The sequence below is a fragment of the Thunnus albacares genome, chromosome 4 (genome assembly GCF_914725855.1).
Source record: "Thunnus albacares chromosome 4, fThuAlb1.1, whole genome shotgun sequence".
Lineage (NCBI taxonomy): Eukaryota > Metazoa > Chordata > Actinopteri > Scombriformes > Scombridae > Thunnus > Thunnus albacares.
The window spans coordinates 25254348-25274935 of record NC_058109.1 but is presented as its reverse complement, the minus strand read 5'-3'; the positions used below and the strand labels follow the sequence as shown (position 1 = coordinate 25274935).

Genomic DNA, 20588 nt, shown 5'->3' with positions numbered 1-20588 from the left:
AAAACTGATTTTAATACACTAATGACGGTGTAATCTTCCTATCAAAAAGTTCCAAAACACAGTGCACGGCTGGTGACTTATAAATCCGCTCAATAAGCATGTCCCATTGATTTAGCTTCCTATTTGAAGTGTCAAAGTAACCAACACGCAGATTACAATCCTCAGAAGTTAACTGATTTGGTACAAAGATTGAAAGCATTATTTGTCTCTTCACCTTTTTGTTCTACTGTCAGTGTCACTGTCATCCAGGTCTGACTAATTAACTGCTATCCCCCGGTGTTCTTTAAAAAACAGACAAGAAGAGAATTTAAAAAAATATCTTTAAAGGAAATGAAGCTACTCCCAATATGTTGGCCAAATGTGTTGCTCAGGGGGGAAAGAGAGAGGAGTGCTAATGCCAAAAAACATTTTTAAAAAAACCTAACAAATAAACAAAACAAGTGAGAAATTGATAAACTGTCACATACATATTATTACAGATTAAGACACCCACAAAAACAAGCATTTACACAAAACACTAATGCTGATGAGGACATTTTTGCTTCATTTTTTCATCCTCCACACCCACGTATGAAGCCCTCACCTACCTTGGCTTGCTGGACACAGGCCATGTACTGTTTGGCCAGAATGGAGCAGTGTAGGGTCTGATGTGGGTTTTCTCTGTAACACTGAAGCACCTTGGCCTGCAGCTCAGTGCACACAGACACAGTCTGCCGGGGCCTATACAGAAAGAAACAGAGGGCAGACATGAGGGTTAGTGTGATTATAACGGAGCACTGAGCACTGACTGAGAATGTCTTCTCTCATGTGCTGAAGCCTCTCAGCTACAATCACCATCTTGTACATTTTTGACAGTTCATTAGATTGTCTATTTAACAGAGACTTGTGTTTAGAAACCTAAAACAGGTTTGTTTTTTACCAGGTTTCACTGCCAGTGGTTCTGCATTAATTATTCAGTATTGACAAAAACATCAACAAAAAATGACTGATTACTTAGAATTCTCCACTGTGGATTCATTGTGCAATATCGAGCCTTACAATTGATTTTATGGAATACAGGTAAACAAAATGAAGCTCCTTTTAGTAGTAATAGAAGTTTTATATTATGTTGTGCATTCCTAATATACAGAGTATTTCAACTGAATGTTATTAAAGACTTTTTCCAAGCAGCATTTTAGACAAAAGGTTAAATCTAGATTGTTTAGACAAAGGGCTATAAAGCTGTAAAATACCTACCTCTATGCTATCTTAAGAAAACATTAGCTTAAGTGCAGCTGTAATAACAGCAGTACAAACCTGCAGTTTCAGACTCACTGATGGAAAAGATACAATGCCTATTTTTTCTACAGACAATGTATGAAATAATCAAAGGACTAACTACCAAAATAATCATAAGTTGCAAATATGACTGCTAAATTCAAATTTCAACAACATCAGGTTTGTCAAAAGAAAAAAAGAAAAGAAAACTGATTGGAGCTGGCTACATTAAATCAAGCCATAACTTAAATAAACATGACTTGAAGTTGAAACTGCAGAAACAGCAGACCCAACGATTTCTGGTTTGTGTCATTAAATCAGATGATGAGCAAAAGAAAATAAAAAACACTGTTTATGGTTTGTTTTAGTTGCAGTTGGAAAAGCTAAGATAGTTTCACAGGCTTCAAGGTGCAGCCTGTGGAGAGAAATGAATTATGCATTGACAAAGCTGCTTAGGAGTCAAAGTCAAACTTTCTTACTCACATGTACAGTACATGTGTGTAGACAAAAGCACAAAATTATTCTCTCACAACACACACACACACACACACACACACACACACACACACACACACACACACACACACACACACGTACAGGTAGTGAATGCTAATCCTACATGAGGGTAATCCTTGAGTGCTCTGTTGCTTGTGGTAATTTACCTGCTGTTGTGACAGAACTTGCAACTGGAAGGATTGGGATATGGATACGTACACACACATGCACATACTGTACATACACACAAAGACAGCGAGACACAACTTATCATTCACAGTACTGCATCCTGTAGCAATAGAATAGAAAAGAATAGAACGGAATAGAATAGATATATAATGATAAAACAATTTCAACACAAGGTCTATCTAGTAGTTTTTAATTACATCATAATAATCATCAACGGACAGCATTTGCCCAGTTTATTCTTCCTGAGCACTTAATTAATTTTTATTATCTCAAAAATTAACTTTAAAGCTTAAATTTTAAGCCAACATGAGAAATCCTTTAATTGCAAAGATAAACAAAAACACTCAATGGAAACTGGGCAAACTATTTGCCAATGAAGATTTTCTGATTTGATCAAAAGCTCCAAAAGAGCTACTAAATGGTCCTTAGGGGGAATTTATTTTTATTAATTCCAGTGAGTACTGAAGTTCTTTGAGAAAATTACAATTTAGGACAAAGTCAAGAGGTTGTGATATGCAGTACAACAAACTAGCGAAGCTCTGTAAACGGAACCGCAGTCCCGTACATGTGCAGTGGCGTCGTCCGCACAGGGAAATTCTCTCCTGAGACTGAAAACGCAATCGCTGTTATTACTCTTCTGAGCCGTTTCTAAACAAACTATCTTGACCATGATCTTTGTGGTGAAGGAACATGTCACTCAAGGCAATGGTGTGGCTCATTGATGTGTTTTTAATAGTTTTTGACAACAACGGAGGTCTACGGTACAGAGGAATAAGAGGTGTATCCTTTAAACCTTAACTAGAATATTATTGAATAAATAGAATAGAATAAAAAAAGATAAATCAACGCAGATGAAAATTTTAAAAAATGATCACAACCAATATTCAATTCAGTCCTAGTGATAATTTTCCTATGTGTCCTATCTGTGTGTGTGACACTAGACAAGGCCTCTTATAGACATTTATGTACTGAAGTATTCTATAGTGCAGACCTGTGATGTGAAACATCTCAGATAGCATGGGGGGTGAGATGTGTCAACATAGATGTCAATTGTTTTTTAGATGTTATCAATTTTCAGGTTGCATGAAACACTGAACGGTAAAGAAGCGAGAGCCAATGACAGAGAGAGGAAGAGAAAAAATTAGTGTTCAATTTGATAAGGAGACGCATGACTTCATTTGACATGATGGGACATGCCTATTTATTTTAGGAAGCTGACCACCTGACATTCACATACTCAATCATGCGCGCCCGCACACACACACACAAAGAGAAAGCTGCCCCCATGCCATCCCTCAAAGCAATTACAGAATCATGCATCCTTCACATATGAATGAGCTCAGTAGTCCCTGCCTTCACTGACAAATACACACAATACATTTTGTGACCACGTGTGTGAATTGTGCTTTGTAAAAGCACTTCATGTGTGTGTGTGTGTGCGTGCGAGATAAACTATATGCACAGAAGAAATTTCTCTGCACTGGTATGTGTATTGTGTAGCCTGTGTGTGCTTGCATGTGCAGTGGAGGGTAGAGCGACAGGATTAAATAAATCACTGGTGGTGAGAATATTCATGAAAAGAGAAGTGAATGCAACCTGAGAGAGAGAGAGAGAGAGAGAGAGAGAGAGAGAGAGAGAGAGAGAGAGAGAGAGCGAGAGAGAGAGAGAGAGAGAGAGAGAGAGAGAGAGAGAGAGGGAACTTGACAATGACGTATTAAATGACAAATAACCCTTGCAGCTTGCATGGACAAACAGTAACCCATGGCAACCATCACATTTTACCTCTGCCACACTGTATGGTGCCATGCCACTCACTGCTCAGGATGCCAGTTGAATGTTAGTGCTCTTTGCTTAAGGTCTGACAGTCATTCAGTTGGGACACTGATAAAGTGCTATCAGGGTCTATATAATTCACTAGTTGCTATTAATAAGAGTGGACCAGAGTTTCAATTATGTTAAAGCAAACTGAATACACTGAGGTGTTGGCCTGAGTTATTATTAAATCACTTAATAGCCTTAAGGTACGTGATATAGGATTTGGGGCTGAATGGCTCTTTACATTACATCCACATGAAGGGATTTGCAGCTTTTAAAAACAGAGAATTTGTATACACTGACAATGTGTTGTTGTGTTAGTTAGTTCAAAATCTATTGCCAAGAGTTTCAATCACATGATTAAAATTATACCACTGGTTGATGTTTGACTTCGCACTCTGACAGCTGGTTGGCATTCTGAATTACTCCCTAAGAGTAGGAGATAACAGCAACAATAGCCCCAAGGTATTAATCCAAGCTCAAGTTAAAAAAAAAAAAAAAAAAAAAAAAAACTAATTCTTTTCTCTATTCAACAAGAGAAACTTTCTGATAGCGGGAGTGTTTTAATAATGGAATCTGAAGCAGAAAATTGCCTCTGCTAATCTGCACCAACTGCCTCGTTTGACTGAAATTAAAGGTGAGCTCTTATTAGAAAAACATTAGCCACCCCAGCTAGTTTGATAGCTAACTTTTGCAGCGAAAAGAGGCAAAACAACACTCCAATTGCTTTCTGCCTGTGACGTTTTGCATAAATATGTGCAGAGTTGGAGGGGGGGGGAGGGAGATTAGGCTCAAATCGTTAAAGTTTCTCATTACTTTTTGTCTCACCTTGGCAGCGTGTGGTTTTTATGAAGAGAGCTCAAGTTCTGCGCTGCTGCAAAGCGTGACATTGGGGAATAAAGCAATAAGAAGAAAAGGGAAAGACCGTAAGGGCATGGCATTTTATTATTCTCTCTGTCTAAGTTGGTGTTGTTTGTGTTGGTGTGTGTATGTGTGTGCCGTGTGAACGGTTATTAATGTATGATGACAAGGATTTGGGTTCCTTTAAAGCAGCAGCCATGGCATTGTATTTTTGGTTTTTAATATTACACTGAGTGGAGGAGAAGAGAAGAGAGGATCAAAGATGTCATGGCTGGGGTGAGATCAAAAGGAACGAAGGAGCATCCATCTTGTATTGTTAGAAGCTTTGTCAAGCTTTTATGATACTGCCATAAGGATAACATTCACAACATTACATTTCACCTCGCAGAAATATTACTTGCAGAATCACATAAAAATCTGAACTACAGATTTAGTTCATAAAGCCTGTGAAGGTCTGTCTGAGGACTGACATAACTCAGGAGCTATGATTATCCTGGTAGTTATAATAATCACTTATCCTACCTTTGCTAAGTGATGCAGCAAACCTAAATCCTAAGCCCTCATGTGACAATATGACAACACAAAACTTCACAAGTTTAATCTCAACTCCTCCAAAACAGTTATAAAGTCTCTGTCTCAAATGGGAATAGCAATCAAAAACAACTACAAGCCATGGAGCGAAGACAGACAGAACTCCGCCCGTATCTTCATACGCTGACAGCTGAAGTGCTGAAAGGAGATAGGAATGTAGGAGAACAATTCGCACTCTGTTAGCCTGGCTGATTGATCCCCACCAAACTCACTTTGTGGGAATATAAGGAGAGAGAGATGGGAGGGGATAAGGAGAGTGTTTCATTAAAACAGGTGACATGCGGGAACAAGATAAGGTGCACATGTGCACGTGTATTTGTGTGTGACATCTCATCTCTGATAACTTTTCAATCAGGAGAACTTGTGGTTGGACGACTCACTCGAATTGTGGGTGATGTGGGGTGAGACATGCTCTTTGGAGCGTTGCACCGCTATCGCCTTCCATCAATAGCCTTTTTATCATCAACAATTTCAATTCCAGTTTGTGTCATTTAATTTGTAAAGTTCTTTTCTTTGAACAACTTCACTTTTCTTTTAAAAAACAGTGTAGCTTTCAAATCTGTGCAGCACAAAGTGTAATGCAGTATGTGTGCACAAATCATTTTTACACAATAAAATACTGTCATCACATTAATCTCTTACTTTGGCTCTCATGGAGAATAGTGTATTTATAACACCTGCTGCATGTAACACTGCTTGGCTGAATGAGTGTTAGGTAAGCTACTGCCTTTGAGATGCTGTTTGTCCTCTGTTGTCCTCTCTGCCATTTAGTCATTCTATCACTACATGATTTTATGATGCTTACGTTCCTATTAGAGGTCTTCACAGTTCCAAAATATTGGGCCTAATCTGAAATCGACCTGTAGAAAATCTAGCCGATGTGCATAAAACAATCTTTGATTAAAAACAAGAGACCCAGTCCCAAAGGTTCCCCTCCATCTTGTCAAAAAACTAAATTTTCTCATGTGATGATTATGACACACCACGTTATCAGAGCTGATATGGGGACTACTTAAATCCAGTTAGAATTTACATATAGAGGCATGGATCCAAATCACTGGATCAGTATTGGTGCCGATACTGATCTTAATAAGTGGATTGGTTATCGTCATCTGCAATTAAATACAGTTACTTTGTCATTATAAAATTATAAATATCAGTGTTTCTGCTATCACTTAAAAATCATTCAGTCACAGCAGTGCTACATCTCTGGGCTCATGTTCCCACATAAAAATGATCCTGATGAGTTTGACACGATATGGTATAAAGATTTTAAATTTGGGAAAGACAGAGGCATCAAATCAGGAATCGGTATTGACAGATTCCCCTGAATCGAAGAATTGATATTGGGAGAGAAAAATGTCAAATCAGTGCATCCCTAGAATTTAACGTATTGATACCTGAGACCTGCAGCAGTACAACAAATTTTTTGGACCAGACCTAACTCCAGTTGTAGGTCTTGTCTCTGTTACTGGGACCACAATGGGCCCTTGAAGACCTCTAGTTTCTAAACCAGTTTCAATAAAATTGTGTATTTTTCCTGTAATAGGACATAGACTAAATATGATTCTTATTTACATCAACATAAAGGCAACGGCCTGATGAAAATCTGCTTTTTAATGCAGCAGTGAAACAGACAACACAGTGACCAGTGCTGTGGTGAATTTAGGCTAGTGGATGAATGAATCAGAATTGTTAGGACAGACTTGTCTAACTCCTCACCTATCTAAAACAGCACAGACCATTAAATCTGACCTTCCTGTGATTGTAATCTTGCACAGGAGTGTTTGTGTGTGTATGTGTTTCTTTATATATATATATATATATATATATATATATATACTACGCAGAATTCCCGAGGCAGTCAAAGAGACAGAGTGTGTACAGTAAGTGACTGCAGCCTTCTATCTTAATGGTAAATCTTTGTTGGACCACAGTGCACACAGGCCCTGTGTCTAGTAATGACTAGCTGTCTACTACTTTGGGTGGGTGGCACAGAGATCCTTACAGTAAACTTACCTGTCTGTGTCACTAATTGGACACGCTACACACATACACACAAGAACAGACACATATACTGTACAGAATAAAGAGGATATAACAAACCCACATGAAAGTAGGCTTGTAACTACAAACTGTCAGCAGTTACTTCATGGTGAATCCTCACACAGACATCCACCTGAGGTTCACTTAGGTTCTGTCTTTGCTAACACTTTGAGGGTAACAAGGTTTTTTTTTTTAAGAGGATTAATGGATTTTTAGATCTTAAAGTAAGCTAAGCTGTAATGTTGTGGGTCTCTTAGGTGTGACATTTTTGGGAAATATGGGTAATCTGATACCCCAAGGCAAAGCTAATGGATGAACACCTCTAAAATGCCTCATGTACTTGAGCAAGGCAAGTAGCAAATGGCACAAGATAACGTTTTACCACTCACTATGTCTCCACTCAAGGATAATGTTTTAGAGAGTGTGACCTGCCCGATGTAGGAAAAAGAGGTAATATCCCAGGTGCCTTCCACCTTGGTGCCCTGCGATTAACAAAGTATCCTTCTCAGGCAGCTTTCAGCTTAAACTTTTTCACTCAAGCTATTTGGGGCTGGTCCTGAAGTCACAGCTAGGAAACAGCCAAAGTGGAGTTACTGTAACTGTCTATAGACAACTGGTGGTGTACAACTAATCCAGAGCACTATAGTTGATAGGCGTCTGCTCAAATAGGGTTATAGGGTAAAGCTGTTCTCTTACACTCCCTTCACAAGCTACCAAACATGCCTTTTTGAAAATTTAAACCCTAGTGCTGGTTAGTAGACACGTCACCTTCTCCACCAATTCATGATGTGCCCTGGTCTGGTCTTTTTACATATAAAAATCTCTCCCAATTCTCTCTCCATAATCAGCCAATGTGTTGACTTGCATAGTCATTTATGTACAGATGTGTAGGTCAGGTGTAACATTACAGTGCAACCAAATCAACCAAAACAATTCCACTGAAACAGAAGACAGAAGCTCTAAGATTATAGAAGTCAATAAGAAAAGACAGAATTAAGAGAGTGAGATAGAAAAAGAAAGTTAAAATTAGGAAAATGAGGCAATGAGAGGCAGATTTAGAAGAAGAATTGGAGACAGAGAGATACAAAGACAGAAGAAAAAGACATACTGTAGCTACATAATGTGTTGGACTGTTCTGCAGCCCCCCTACTGCTCCCCCTCCCATCAGCAGTGGGTAAATAGAATAATTACTGGGTGGTCAGTGTAGTGTGAAATGACAGCGTGACCACAGCACAATGAAACGCTGCCCAAATGCTGACAGAACATGATGAGCACATGGCTGCCTGAATACAAAGTGTGCCTGTATGTGTGGCAGAGATAGAAAGGGAAAATCGGGAGTGAACGTTTATGTGCGTGCAAGTGAGTGTGTGTGTGTGAGCACTGAGAAATAATGAGCAACACATTGTAGGCAGGACAAAATGCTCTTCCTTCGGCAAACTTGTGCTGAATTGATCTTCTAACCTCTTCCATGCAGCTATGGACAATAGCAAATCCTTGCTAATGTAATCATTTGGACAAAATTTTGGACTTGAATTGTATGCTGTTGAATTCAATGGACCAGCCAGGTGCATGAAGATGGTAGTGTCGTGGATGAGGTCACTGACCACCATAGAGTGCAAAACTGGCAAAAAAACCAAGTACCTATTTTTTCTCTCACAGTTTCAAGGAATGCACTACATTGTGTGCTACTACACTACGTACCTTACACTCCCCGACACGACAGTGCTGACGACACCATAATAATAACATTCATACTGTGTATTTTTGTTTAGGACCGCTATGTGTTACATTGTGCCTTTATTTGACAGTTAAAATTACAGAGAAGGGGATGCTGACAGTCCAGATTTGAAGGTTTCCTTTTCATGGTATAACACCTTAACTCACTCAGCCCCACCATGCAAAATAACAAACTAATGCAGCAAAAATGTAAATTGACACAGTATCATTTCCCACCATGTTACAAAATGACAATTGTTGAGAATCCAATTACCACATAATGAACTGAGCCACAAATTTACTCTACCTTCATCATCCAATGGAAAGACTGATCAACTACATGTGTATAATCTGTAGTTGTAGCACAAACTGCAAGCAAAGTAGAGGGAAAAAACTGTGTTCAAATTAACGGTTACTATTTCTTCATTTACAATTTATCTTTTCAGATATTGTTATTAAAATATAAATTAAAAAACGTACAACTAAAATTATTACTGTTCTGTAGGGAGGATTTCCTCATTTCTCAGGGCTGTGTTTTGCTGCGTTCCAGTTGGAGCTCATGATATTTGGATACATTTCACACTGCTGGCAGTAGGATGGAAATAGGTGGCTTCTACATTATGATCCATACAGGTTTTGTCATGAAGATGTTTAATTTTCACTTGAGTCCACGTTTTAATGGTGTACAGTACGACATAAGAGTGGGGGCTTTATGTGTTAATGAAACCAAAAGGTGAGGAATGAGCATGTGAAAATAACAGTTGGAAAAAGATCAGAGTTAATTAGCCATCTATCACCAGTTTTACAATAATCATTGCCGTGTACGCGGGAAAAGGGAAAATGAATTGCTCTCTGACTAAATTGGATTCACCGAGGTCTTTGGCTCTTTTTCCTTCCAAAAAGGGGTGAGAATGGGTGTTACAACAGGGTGTAAATTGGCAGCGTCCACAGACTCTGACAGTGCCAGTGAGGCATCAGTTCAGTGTTGAATGAAACTGACATGCTTTTTGACAGCAGGTGAGTTCTGAACTCTGCCATCCCAGAGGAGACCCTCCCCTCTGCTTCCTGTGACGTCGATGCTGTTTCTGTTTTCCTACCCGCAGACTGAGGGCCATTTTCTGATCTGCTAAACTATTTAAAAGGCCAAGTCTGTTGGTAATTTCATGCCAAGCTATTACTTGCTACCAGACTGATAGTACTGAGGAGTATTGTTATAAAAAATGAATGGCAATCGAATTTTGTCAAATCAAAATTTATTATAACTTTTGCTACATTTTGATGGGAACCTGGCTAATGACAGAGAAAAGAGAAAAGAAACTAAGACTCAATAAGCTGATGGATGAGTGTGGTAGATACTTTATCTATTAGGTTGTTCTAATGTTTTTAGATGCGGTTCTTGTGTTTCAGTAGATCTAAATATTACATTTTAAATAAATGTAAATATTCTCATGTATTTAAATTTTCATGCTGCAACAAATTGCAGTAGGATTAAACTTATTATCATTCCTCTAACGAGAAAAAAAATATCAAATATTATATGGGAGATGATAAGTGATAACAGTGAATTATCGCCCAGCCGCAGCACTATGTGTGGAAAACAATGTTTTGACAGTCAGGCAGCTGCAGGAGGTGTTGAGTTCATATTAACAGCAAACGAACATTGCAAACAGCCTTCACACTCAGGTCTCTGACAACTGTTGTCTAGACATCAATATAATCTTTATGGGTGAGAATGACCTGAAGACTAATGGTTCTGCACTAATAGATTATTTACAAGAGTTGTCTGTGATAGGCTTGTACAATGAAGACATAACACTACTGAGGCAGTAAAGGAGCAACAATGTGATGAGTATACTGGATCTTAAAAATGTTGTTGTAAGGCTAATTCACAGTATTTACCGGATGTGAGCCTCAGCTTTGGTGGCTGCCTCGTCGTACTGTTCAGCCATCTGCTTGTAATTGTCAAGGTTCTGAAGGAAAGAGACAGAGACAAAGAAAGGTGACAATCAAATCATATTCACTTCACTTTATATTTTGAAATGTTCTCAGACAGTGGGTTGCTGAGACATATGCTGCCTTTAATGATGTGACAACTTGTTGCGCAGCTTTAACATTATTCAATTTTCAGATCACATTATTACAAACCATAAAAAACACTGAATATGTCAAAGTCCTCACATCAAGTCCGATGGATTGGAGCGTAATAATTTACATATCCACATAATATAACCACAGCTATATTTCTTTAAGCTTCAATTCAAGTGCTAATAAGCCAACAATGATAAGCAAAATGCATATAGCACAATCTGAAATGTCACATTCCTTAAATTAGCGACCTTTGAATTTTCAGCGCTGCTTACAAATCTGAATGCTGATGGCCTGTTGATACTCCATAATGTTTTATTTCATGCGAGGAAAAGTGGCATTTAAACAGCAATTACAGCACAGATGGAGCCCGTGCCTAGAGGGCAAGGTCATATACAGCACACCTCTACTGAAGTAATCCATGGTCACAGTGTTAACTACACTGCACTGTGGTACAGGTAGTTTTCCAACCATATGTTTTAAATTTTTTATGTGAGCATGAACAATACAATACAATACAATAAGTTATGCACTCTGCAGTATTTCCAGCTACAGTACTGAGTATATGTTTAAAGTCATCCGCTCTGAGATGAACAGGCTTTGTGTCAAAACATATGAAATACAGTTTATCTAGAATGCCCCAAACACAAAGCAAATCTCTCTCGTCACCCTCTCATTCACATTCAATGCGCAGTAATCACCGTTTTAAACCAATAGCCGCAGCCTTCGTGCTTTTACTTAATTATTCCCTATATTCCCAATAGATGGGGGTGATAGGAGAGGAAGATAATTGAAGTGACTGAGCAGGGAAAGAGATGGGATCAAACACAAACCTCCTCCACAATCCCTAGCCCTCTACTCCTCTAGTGCCCCCTAGTCATTTTCATATCTCATTATTTCACACTGATCCGCAGACATGCTTCTCCTGATCTGAATGTGTGGTGTTGGAGAAGACTCAAGTAATGTCGTAGGCATCTTTCACTTAATCCTATCTGCTAGTGTTCACTACAATGTAATAATCTGCCCCTCTATCCTTTCCTTTCCTGTTCTTTAAAGAAAAGACAGCACTATAAAAGTCACAAGTCTACTAGGAAGGAGGAGGACTGAAAATATGACATCAAAGACTACGTTCAGTACAAACTCCTTTGTGAGGATATCCCATCTATCCATCCATTTTTTAAAACAGCTTATTCATGTTCATGTTGTCAGTAGTCACAGAAGCAATAACAGGTGATAGAAGAAATACGCCGATTTAAGGGTTGTTATTTCCGAAAGTCGCCAACAACCTGTATAACTGTCAATATCGTCCAAGCTTGTCACCATTTCTCTGGCTCTGGCACAGGACAATCACGTCCCAATGCGTAATCTGTGCCTACAAAGCTCTGATTGGCTCAGCTGTTTTTCCAATAGGGGAAAGAGACATCAGTGAGCACAACACCAGACCTATTGGAATTGTGAAAAAAACAAAAAAACAAAACTGAAAACATGAGCAGAGATTTAAAGGTCTGGGACCAGGCTACACATGATATACATAAGAATAGTGTAATACTGTAAATGTGTTCAGATGCAGGTACAGTTTACCTTTTGTATCTCATAGTTTATGTTCTGTGCTGGCTGACCAGGTGCATCCTGTTATGGCAATTCACTATGTGAAAATGCCAAACATCCCTAGGTGTAAGACTTTATCCTTGCCAGTTATGTTGCCATATTGGATTATCCCGGACAGGACTCAGGATTAGACTCCTGCTGCCACTACATCTCCCCACTGGCAATGTGTGGACTAGGTTTAAATACCACACCTCAACAGCGGGAGGGTAAAGACTCCAGCTACAAAGACTGTAAGTAAAGTATACTTCATACTTCATTCATCTCAAGCCTTACTGGCTTAAATTCACTTCATCCCAAACTCCATCTACCTTTGGAATAAAAAACAGCTCCAGACCTCTGAGCAGCTGCTCAGATGTTTTATTAATCTACTACGGATTAAACATTACCAATAAATACCTTCATTTGACAGTGCTAGAAACCAAGCCCTGGATTGATGCACATTAAAAAGACAGCAAGTCTCATTTCTTCTTGGTTGAGAGTTAACTAATACTTTGGATGGCTCCCTGGGAATATATGGTAAGAAGTTGGCCAGATGTTAGCAACTTAGCCTTTAGCCTCAGGTCAAGGGCTCAGTGGGTACACTCAACAGAGGAAAGCTGAGCTGAAACATGAAAGTCTGTGGTTGCCTTGTGGGACATCCAGTGTCGAGCCAAGATAAAAAAGACTCCACCGGGGCTTAAACCCACGGGTGCCTCAGATTATCCAGGACATAGAGAGCAGGGCACCAGAAAGTGAAGCAGCAAGCAGATGATTTAAAGCTGAAGTGAACTTCTCACTGATGATTCTGTCAAAGGTCTATATTGGAGACTTGGCGGGGTCAGGCAGAAGTTAATACAATACTTCCTGTTTGGAAGAAGACAAATAAATGAAATCATTTTGTAGGGTGGGAAGCCAGTGAGGGATCTCCTCCAGTTCCTGCTTCCCACTCCTTCTGGCAGTCTGCCTTCTACAACAGGCCATGAGAAATTTAGCAACAGGACAGTATGTAGTACCTGGGACATTGTTTGCCTGAAAACCGGAAGACAAAAAACATGTACAAGTAACACAATTAAAATAACAACCGATGCTCTGGAACTAACAGTTTCCACTTAAGTAAAAACATTGCCTAAAGTAGATAATTTGAGAATATGAAATGTTAGCAACACGTCCATTTCTTATTTAGAAACTCCTATACAGTACCAATCAAAAGTTTGGACACACCTTCCCATTCACTTGAATGAGAAAGTGTGTCCACATATTCAAAAATTTCCTCTCTGCCATGAATTGAGTCCAACATTATAAATCAAATTACTATCATCCATTTGAAATATTTGGGGGACTGGGAGGTTATGTGTTGTGTTTGTGTGTATCAACATGTTTTTTGTGTGTATTGACAGAACAGACCCCAACCAACAGCCTCTGCTCGGCTCTCTTGACACCAGAGAAGTGGCAGCACTATCACTGGCACACACACTCCGAGCTCTTCCCAGTCATTTGCATCCGTGGGGACAAAAGCCCAATGTGGAGAGACAGAAAGGGGGGATGATAACCCTCAGTGGGGGAAAGCAAGGTTTTGGGGGTGTTGGAGAGGCTCATGGAGGGGATTAGCGTGGGTGCACATGTGCCGTGTGTGTGTAAGCTTGCATACATGCAGGTGTGTGACTAAATCTGTATTTGTACGTGAACGGTTGTGTTCAGATGATCCTTGCATGCACAGTCGTCTGAACACCCTCCAGCAGCTGTGGATTGAGATGGGCTGATGTCAGGATTTGGAGGGAGGGGTTGTTTCACGCTCCACGCTTGGACGAAGGCGGATTAATTATTTTTTTTTCCGAGGCAGCAGTCGACAAAGGGGGGGAAGAGGGGATTAAAAGAGGTGAATTTTAAACTGAGACTTGTTTACAGAGTCACAGGGTATGTTGCCACAGGAAGACAGATATACTCCACCTGTACTCTGAGAAGAGATTAGGAAGGCATCCACAAATAAACGAGAGAGAAGAGGATTGGGGGAGAGAGGAGAAGTACAGGATGCGGTGTTATGTTTGGGGGGTGGGTGTTTCAGTTTTGGGTTGTCTTTAAGTGTGTGAACTTCTGTGTAGAGGATGGGGAATTCAAAGTTGCGCAGTGCATTGGCCACTCTATCACAATTATTTCTGAAGTATAGAGTGCACACAAGCACTGTCACAATAAACACACACATACACACACACTGTTTTCTCTGTGTCAGTAGTGGACTCAAACAGAATCCACAGCCTTTAGACAAACACAATAGTCTGTTATCGTCATTCATCCCTTAGGCAAACTGGACACCAGAGAGTGTTTGCGTCTGTTTTCATACAGGTAATCATTCACACACACACACACACACACAAACATAGACACACACTAGCCTATTAGAAGGAGCTGCTGCTAAGCCACAGTAAAATGTTGATTCAGGGGAAGATCACACACCAATTACCAGTGAATTCCTCTTCTAATCTTGCTGCTCTTACCTTTGGCTTAAATCTGCTTCAGATCATCAAGACATCCAAACAGCACAATTGAGTGTACATTCTGTGTGTGTGCGTGTGTGTGTGTATGTGTTTCTTCAACAGAAATCAATACAGTTCTATGAAAAAGCTCCGGCTTCTGAATATATCCCAAGAATAAACGCACAGGCTGGTATTCACACTGAGACAACGACATTCATCACCTTTGTATTCCTGCTTTGCACTAACACAATCTGATACAATACTGATGGTGAGGGAGGACTTGACAGTAATGTGCCTATGCTGAACTATAGCTGGTATTACTGGAAACACGCCTGGATCATAATTTATGTTTAAAGCGAGACGTATTACTGTTTCAACTCGTGTTTTGCATTTATGTAAGTGACCTGTGTCAGTACATCGTAATTCAACTTTTAAGTGGCCATTTTTTTTCAGCCCAACTGGAATTTGCCACGTGTGAGAGAGTGAAAGGAATAAAGATAGCGAGGGAAAGGGAGCGAGGGCATGAAAGGGGGCCTGGATGAATAGAGTGCTAGATTGGAAAATGAAGGAAGAGAAGGAGGGAGATGGACACCGGCTCAGGATAGACTGGCTGTTTAATGCACAGTCCATATAGCCTCTTTATCTCTCGCTCTCAGTCCCCCTCTTTCTCACTTCCTCATCCGCATGCAGGTCAGCTGCGAGCAAGTGAGGGGTGAAAAAAAGCGATAGAAAAAGGGACTGCGGCGGCGAGCGGAGAAAGATAGAGCATCCTCCACTCTTCTGCCAATCAGTCTCTTCCGTCAAGCATTGCAGCGTGTGCTGCTTGCCGCACGGTATGCAGGGGCCCTTCCATTTAACTTGGCTATGTAAAAGGTTTTCTCAGAGGCCTAAAGGAGGCGAGTGCCAGGGACTAGATAAGGTCCCCTGTCTGCCTGATGGGCCCTGCTTGAGGGAGGGAGAGACGGGGAGCAGGGTGGAGGGGGAGTCAAGTCCCAAAGAGTGTCTACAGAATACTGCAGAGAGAGTTGAGGGTGTGAGGAGATACAGAGGACGGACTAAGGTATGGGGAAAAGTATTTGAGAGTGTATGTGTGTGTGTGCATACCTGCATGAGAAAGAGGAATGAGTGAATGCTTTTTAGTTAATGTCAATGTATCCTAAAAGAAAATGAATATATTTGCTTTTCTCTGCATCTCATATTCTTTGTTCGTCATTTTTCAGTGTCCTTCTGTGGTTTCCTTCTTTTATTTACTTCACTTGCACTGTAATTTTGCCCTCCTGCCTCTTGCTGTGTCCTTTCTTCTAGTCTCTATCTATCTAAAAGAGTGTAAAGCACTTTTTTTCCTGCACTAAAATCATACACCAGTTGCAACCTTGCTCCTCACAAATCTTTTAACAAATCTGCCCAAGTTTACTCAGTAAAAAGCATGCAACGTTTATCAAACCACTGTGCTTGTGGTTTTTACAGGGTGCAAAATATCAACGATGCATTAGCACTCAGGTGGAGGAAACACAGGTCATAATTTCTTAAAAGCACCCAACAAACCGCTTTTATTTTTTTCTATTTGGTGAAACGACCGCAGGGTTTCTGGCAAAAGGACATAGTGATGAAGCACAGTACATTTGATTAGGCAATTGAAGCTCTCTCAGAGAGACAGCGCTGTGAAACCTCTCTTGAGTGCTGGTCCATCAACAGTAAGTCGTGACTCTCATCTGCCTGCAGAAACTTTCAATTGCATTACATTTACATTTTGACACTGGTATGTGGCTTGACATTTCCAGGAAAGGGAAGAGTGTCTTGTGTCACAATGAGATTTTACTCTCCAAGGAGGGTGAGTAATATGTCACTTTAAGACTTGTTTTGATATTCCTGATGTGTGAAGGCTTCTTTTCAGTGAAAGCCTACAGGATGTTTTTATCTCATTAGTGAGGTCTCCTGTTATACATGTCAAAATTTCAAAGAGCTAGCATCTTGCTCTCTACACCCCCATTTTCTAAAACTTGTGACTGATTTAGGGGAGACATGTTTATTTTTTTCAGATGAGTTCTGGCTATTTCTTTTTGATGGTGTGCATGTTTGTAAGACAGCAACATTGTCCCTACCTTCTTCTCCAGTGTTTCAAGCTGATCTTTATAGAAGCTGGAAATGCTGACCAGCTCTTTTTCTTTCATCTCCAGTTGTCTGGCCTGAGGAAGACACAGAGAATAGGACAAAAAAGAAGACAAAAAAATTAAAAACACTGCATTTTTAATTCAAAATATGGCAGAAGAAAATATAGATGTGGTATAGTTTTGTTATATTACCACATGACAATTTACTACACTAATATAGCCTGTGCAGGCTTGTGTAAATACTCTGAATGCCTGGAAAATAAGGAAGAGAAGAAAATCAATGCCGGTAATAACCACAATTCTTCATTTGACAGTTTTCTATATCTACATAATTACTATGTGGGTAAAATGACACTAAAAATGCTAGGCTGAGACAATACATTCACTTCCCTTGCTTATGGGCATATTGCGCACATGGGACAAACACCAGAACTAAATGCTGAGGGGAGAAGAAACAAGGCAACCTGCCCAACAGACTCCAGAAACATGACTATTAAAGGGGTTTATAACATACTGAGAAATATAGCTGAAATGACAAGATTTTGAAGATAGATGTCACCAATGATATAAAATATAATTGAATCAATTTTCCGCCTCATATTCCAGTAAAAAGTAACCACCACTCACAAAAAAAATAAACCCAGATAACAAGAAAGATCATATCACATCACTGTACTTGACGACATACATATGACTACTTGACTATTAATCATACTTCAGTTGATTCGTATTGGGAGGCACCTGCCAATTCTACATTTCAGATGACACTTGTCTTTGCCATAGCAGTTACAGGCTTCCACTACTGAGATGTAAATGAGGTATCAGCTGATGCACTACCACTAATGTAAAATATAGACACTTCCAAAGTATTTAGTAAGAAATGCAAGTTAAGCTCCAGGTGACATCAGATACATCTTTTCTGCAGCTGTAAGCAAATAAAACATAAAACAGTTTAAACAGATTAATGGCACAGACATTTTCAATGACCATGGTAAAAATGATTATACAGTTTCCATTAACTTATCCATATATAACACATGGTGTGTGGTATATGGATATATCATAACTCTCTGATGCTTGACAGAAAACACATGATAATAAGAACAGTACATCACGTGTACACCACAAAATAAAACACAAACAAATGGCTACTTAATAGTGCCTCGATCTAAGGTAACAGAACTTACACAAGTAGTCAGGTGGTATGTGACTGGCACAGCGGCAGCAGGGGCGGCATGGCGATGCTGGCGTTAGGATGAGGTGAAATGCTTTAATATGCCCGCTGAGCCAAGCTTTGACAGGAAGCAAGATGGCAGACTGGCTGTAGAAAGACCCATAGTTTGGGCCGTGGAGAAGCAGCATGCAAGCAGAGAGTGATAGAAGGCAGATGTCAAAAAAAATACTGTGAAAAAAGTTACAAGCTCAGCTTGAAGTCAGTAATGTACATGCACTGGGGATTTTTAATAAAAGATTCAGTTTTAATCAAAGATTCACTTGAAAATGTAACATCTTCATGATGGAGCCACCTTGTTTTAACAGTATGAGGCTTCAAAGTGTTTCCATATCATTAGACAATTTCACAAAATGGAAATCCTTTATGATAAAAATTAATTGTAATAACATCATAAACAGAGACAGAAAAATAAAGAAGAGCTGTAGCAGAGCAGCAAAAAATAAATAAAAAGGGATAGTCAAAAGAGATGCTTGTGCATGATCCAAATTTAAGACATAGCAAGCACTGGCAATGCACTGGTGTTGTTGACTGACAAGTGAACTAAAGGGATCTTTCTCCATGCAACCAGTAATCTTTTCACTCACTGTGCATTACTTATCCATCTCATTTTAGATCATCCAATCATAATATTACAATGACATTTTTTTCTCAATCATTTTTTGCACAGGCAGACACCGGGTAATGTATTAGAATTAGTATGTATTAGTTATAACGGTATAAAGTAGTCTGTTTTTATATATTTTTAAAATGTGTCATTTTCAGAACACACTCTATACTGTATTAAAATGAACTGCTTTGAACTAAGTCAAACTGAAATGAGGTGAATTTAAAGGCAGTGAGCTGAACATGGTGTGAACAGGACGGTTGAATTCTTTCCTAAATGTACACATTTGATCAGTGGAGATTTACATATTGTATGTGTAGTAATATGATTATCAATATATACTTGACCACTTATGACACACACTGTTTCTAACCAATAAGGGCAGTGAGTGAACCAGTGTTAAAACAGTATGAACATGATATGGTGCATGAACACAATGAAGGTGGCTTGGAGTGAGGCGGCAAAAAGCAGCAATGGAGCAAACAGATTTATGTAGCACTGAAATAGAAACATGCACCCAGAAAAAAACAACAACAACAACAAAAAAAAAAACACACATACACACACATACACGAGGTGTTATGCCATGGTGTAATGGTGACTGATTGCTGTGCCTGAGTTGTGCATTAGTGATTGTAATATAGATCAGATGGAGCAACAGCATCTTCCCTGGCTGATCTACTGATCTTCTGTGCTCCTGGCTGATATAGTGGATACAGGCGTGCAGACACACATACTTACATACAGACTGACATTACATTTATTGTAATCCAATCTTATCCTAACTTAACAGGCTCATGCATCCCCAAATAGCACATCTGCAAATCCCTATACTGTGCTCACTGCACTTTTTCTTTCTACAGCGGCTGTTTGATGCTTAAGGGCTGTGTGTGTATATCTATGTTTGTGTGTAAAATCACCTCTGCCAGCAGCACAGATGATGTGTAATTTTCTAGCTGAATACCTCCCAAAGTGTTGTTGTGTGGAATGGTGGCAGCAGCACACTCACAGCCTCGCTTTAATGCACAATGAAAACATGACATTTGAATAGAGAAGAGAGAAAGTGAGCGAGACAGAGAAAGAAAGAGGTAGAGAGAAAGAAAAAGTGAGGGTTTTTTTGTTTTTTTTTTTTAAAAAAAGGAGGCACCAGCAATTGTAGTGTTGCTTACCCAGGCATCCAAATCTGCTGGCTAGGAGAGAAAGGAGGAAGAGGCATAAGTGAAACAGTAGAAGGTATAAGGAAGGCACAGGGTTGAGAGAGATGGTGATAGAGATAAATAGGAAGAAGATAAAAGACAGGTATGATAAGGAAGAAACGAAGGGAGGTGAGGTAAAGATAAATAAAAGAAAGGTGTGGCCAGAAATGAGAAGGGAATGAGAGAACATGTAGCAGACAGAAAACAGTAGAGGAAAAAGGAGGGAACAAGGTTAGTACAGCCAGTCCCGGTGTAATCAACACCATTATATTGCATGTTAGCTTGAGGACTATATAACGTTATAAAACCTAATTTGCCAGATGCCTGATG

The 20588-nt window shown here is 39.5% G+C and overlaps 1 protein-coding gene across 2 annotated transcripts in view; it reads right to left on the bottom strand.

The window, feature by feature from the left end:
- The window catches only part of LOC122980696 (MICOS complex subunit mic25a-like), a 57969-nt gene that overhangs the window by 14049 nt on the left and 23332 nt on the right, over positions 1 to 20588 (bottom strand). For both annotated transcript variants that reach the window (XM_044348970.1, XM_044348971.1), the window contains exons 5-7: positions 17216 to 17299; positions 10870 to 10940; positions 588 to 720 (exon numbers count right to left, since the gene is read on the bottom strand). In XM_044348970.1, coding sequence (XP_044204905.1) covers positions 588 to 720; positions 10870 to 10940; positions 17216 to 17299 — 288 coding nt within the window. The remainder of the gene's footprint in view (positions 1 to 587; positions 721 to 10869; positions 10941 to 17215; positions 17300 to 20588) is intronic.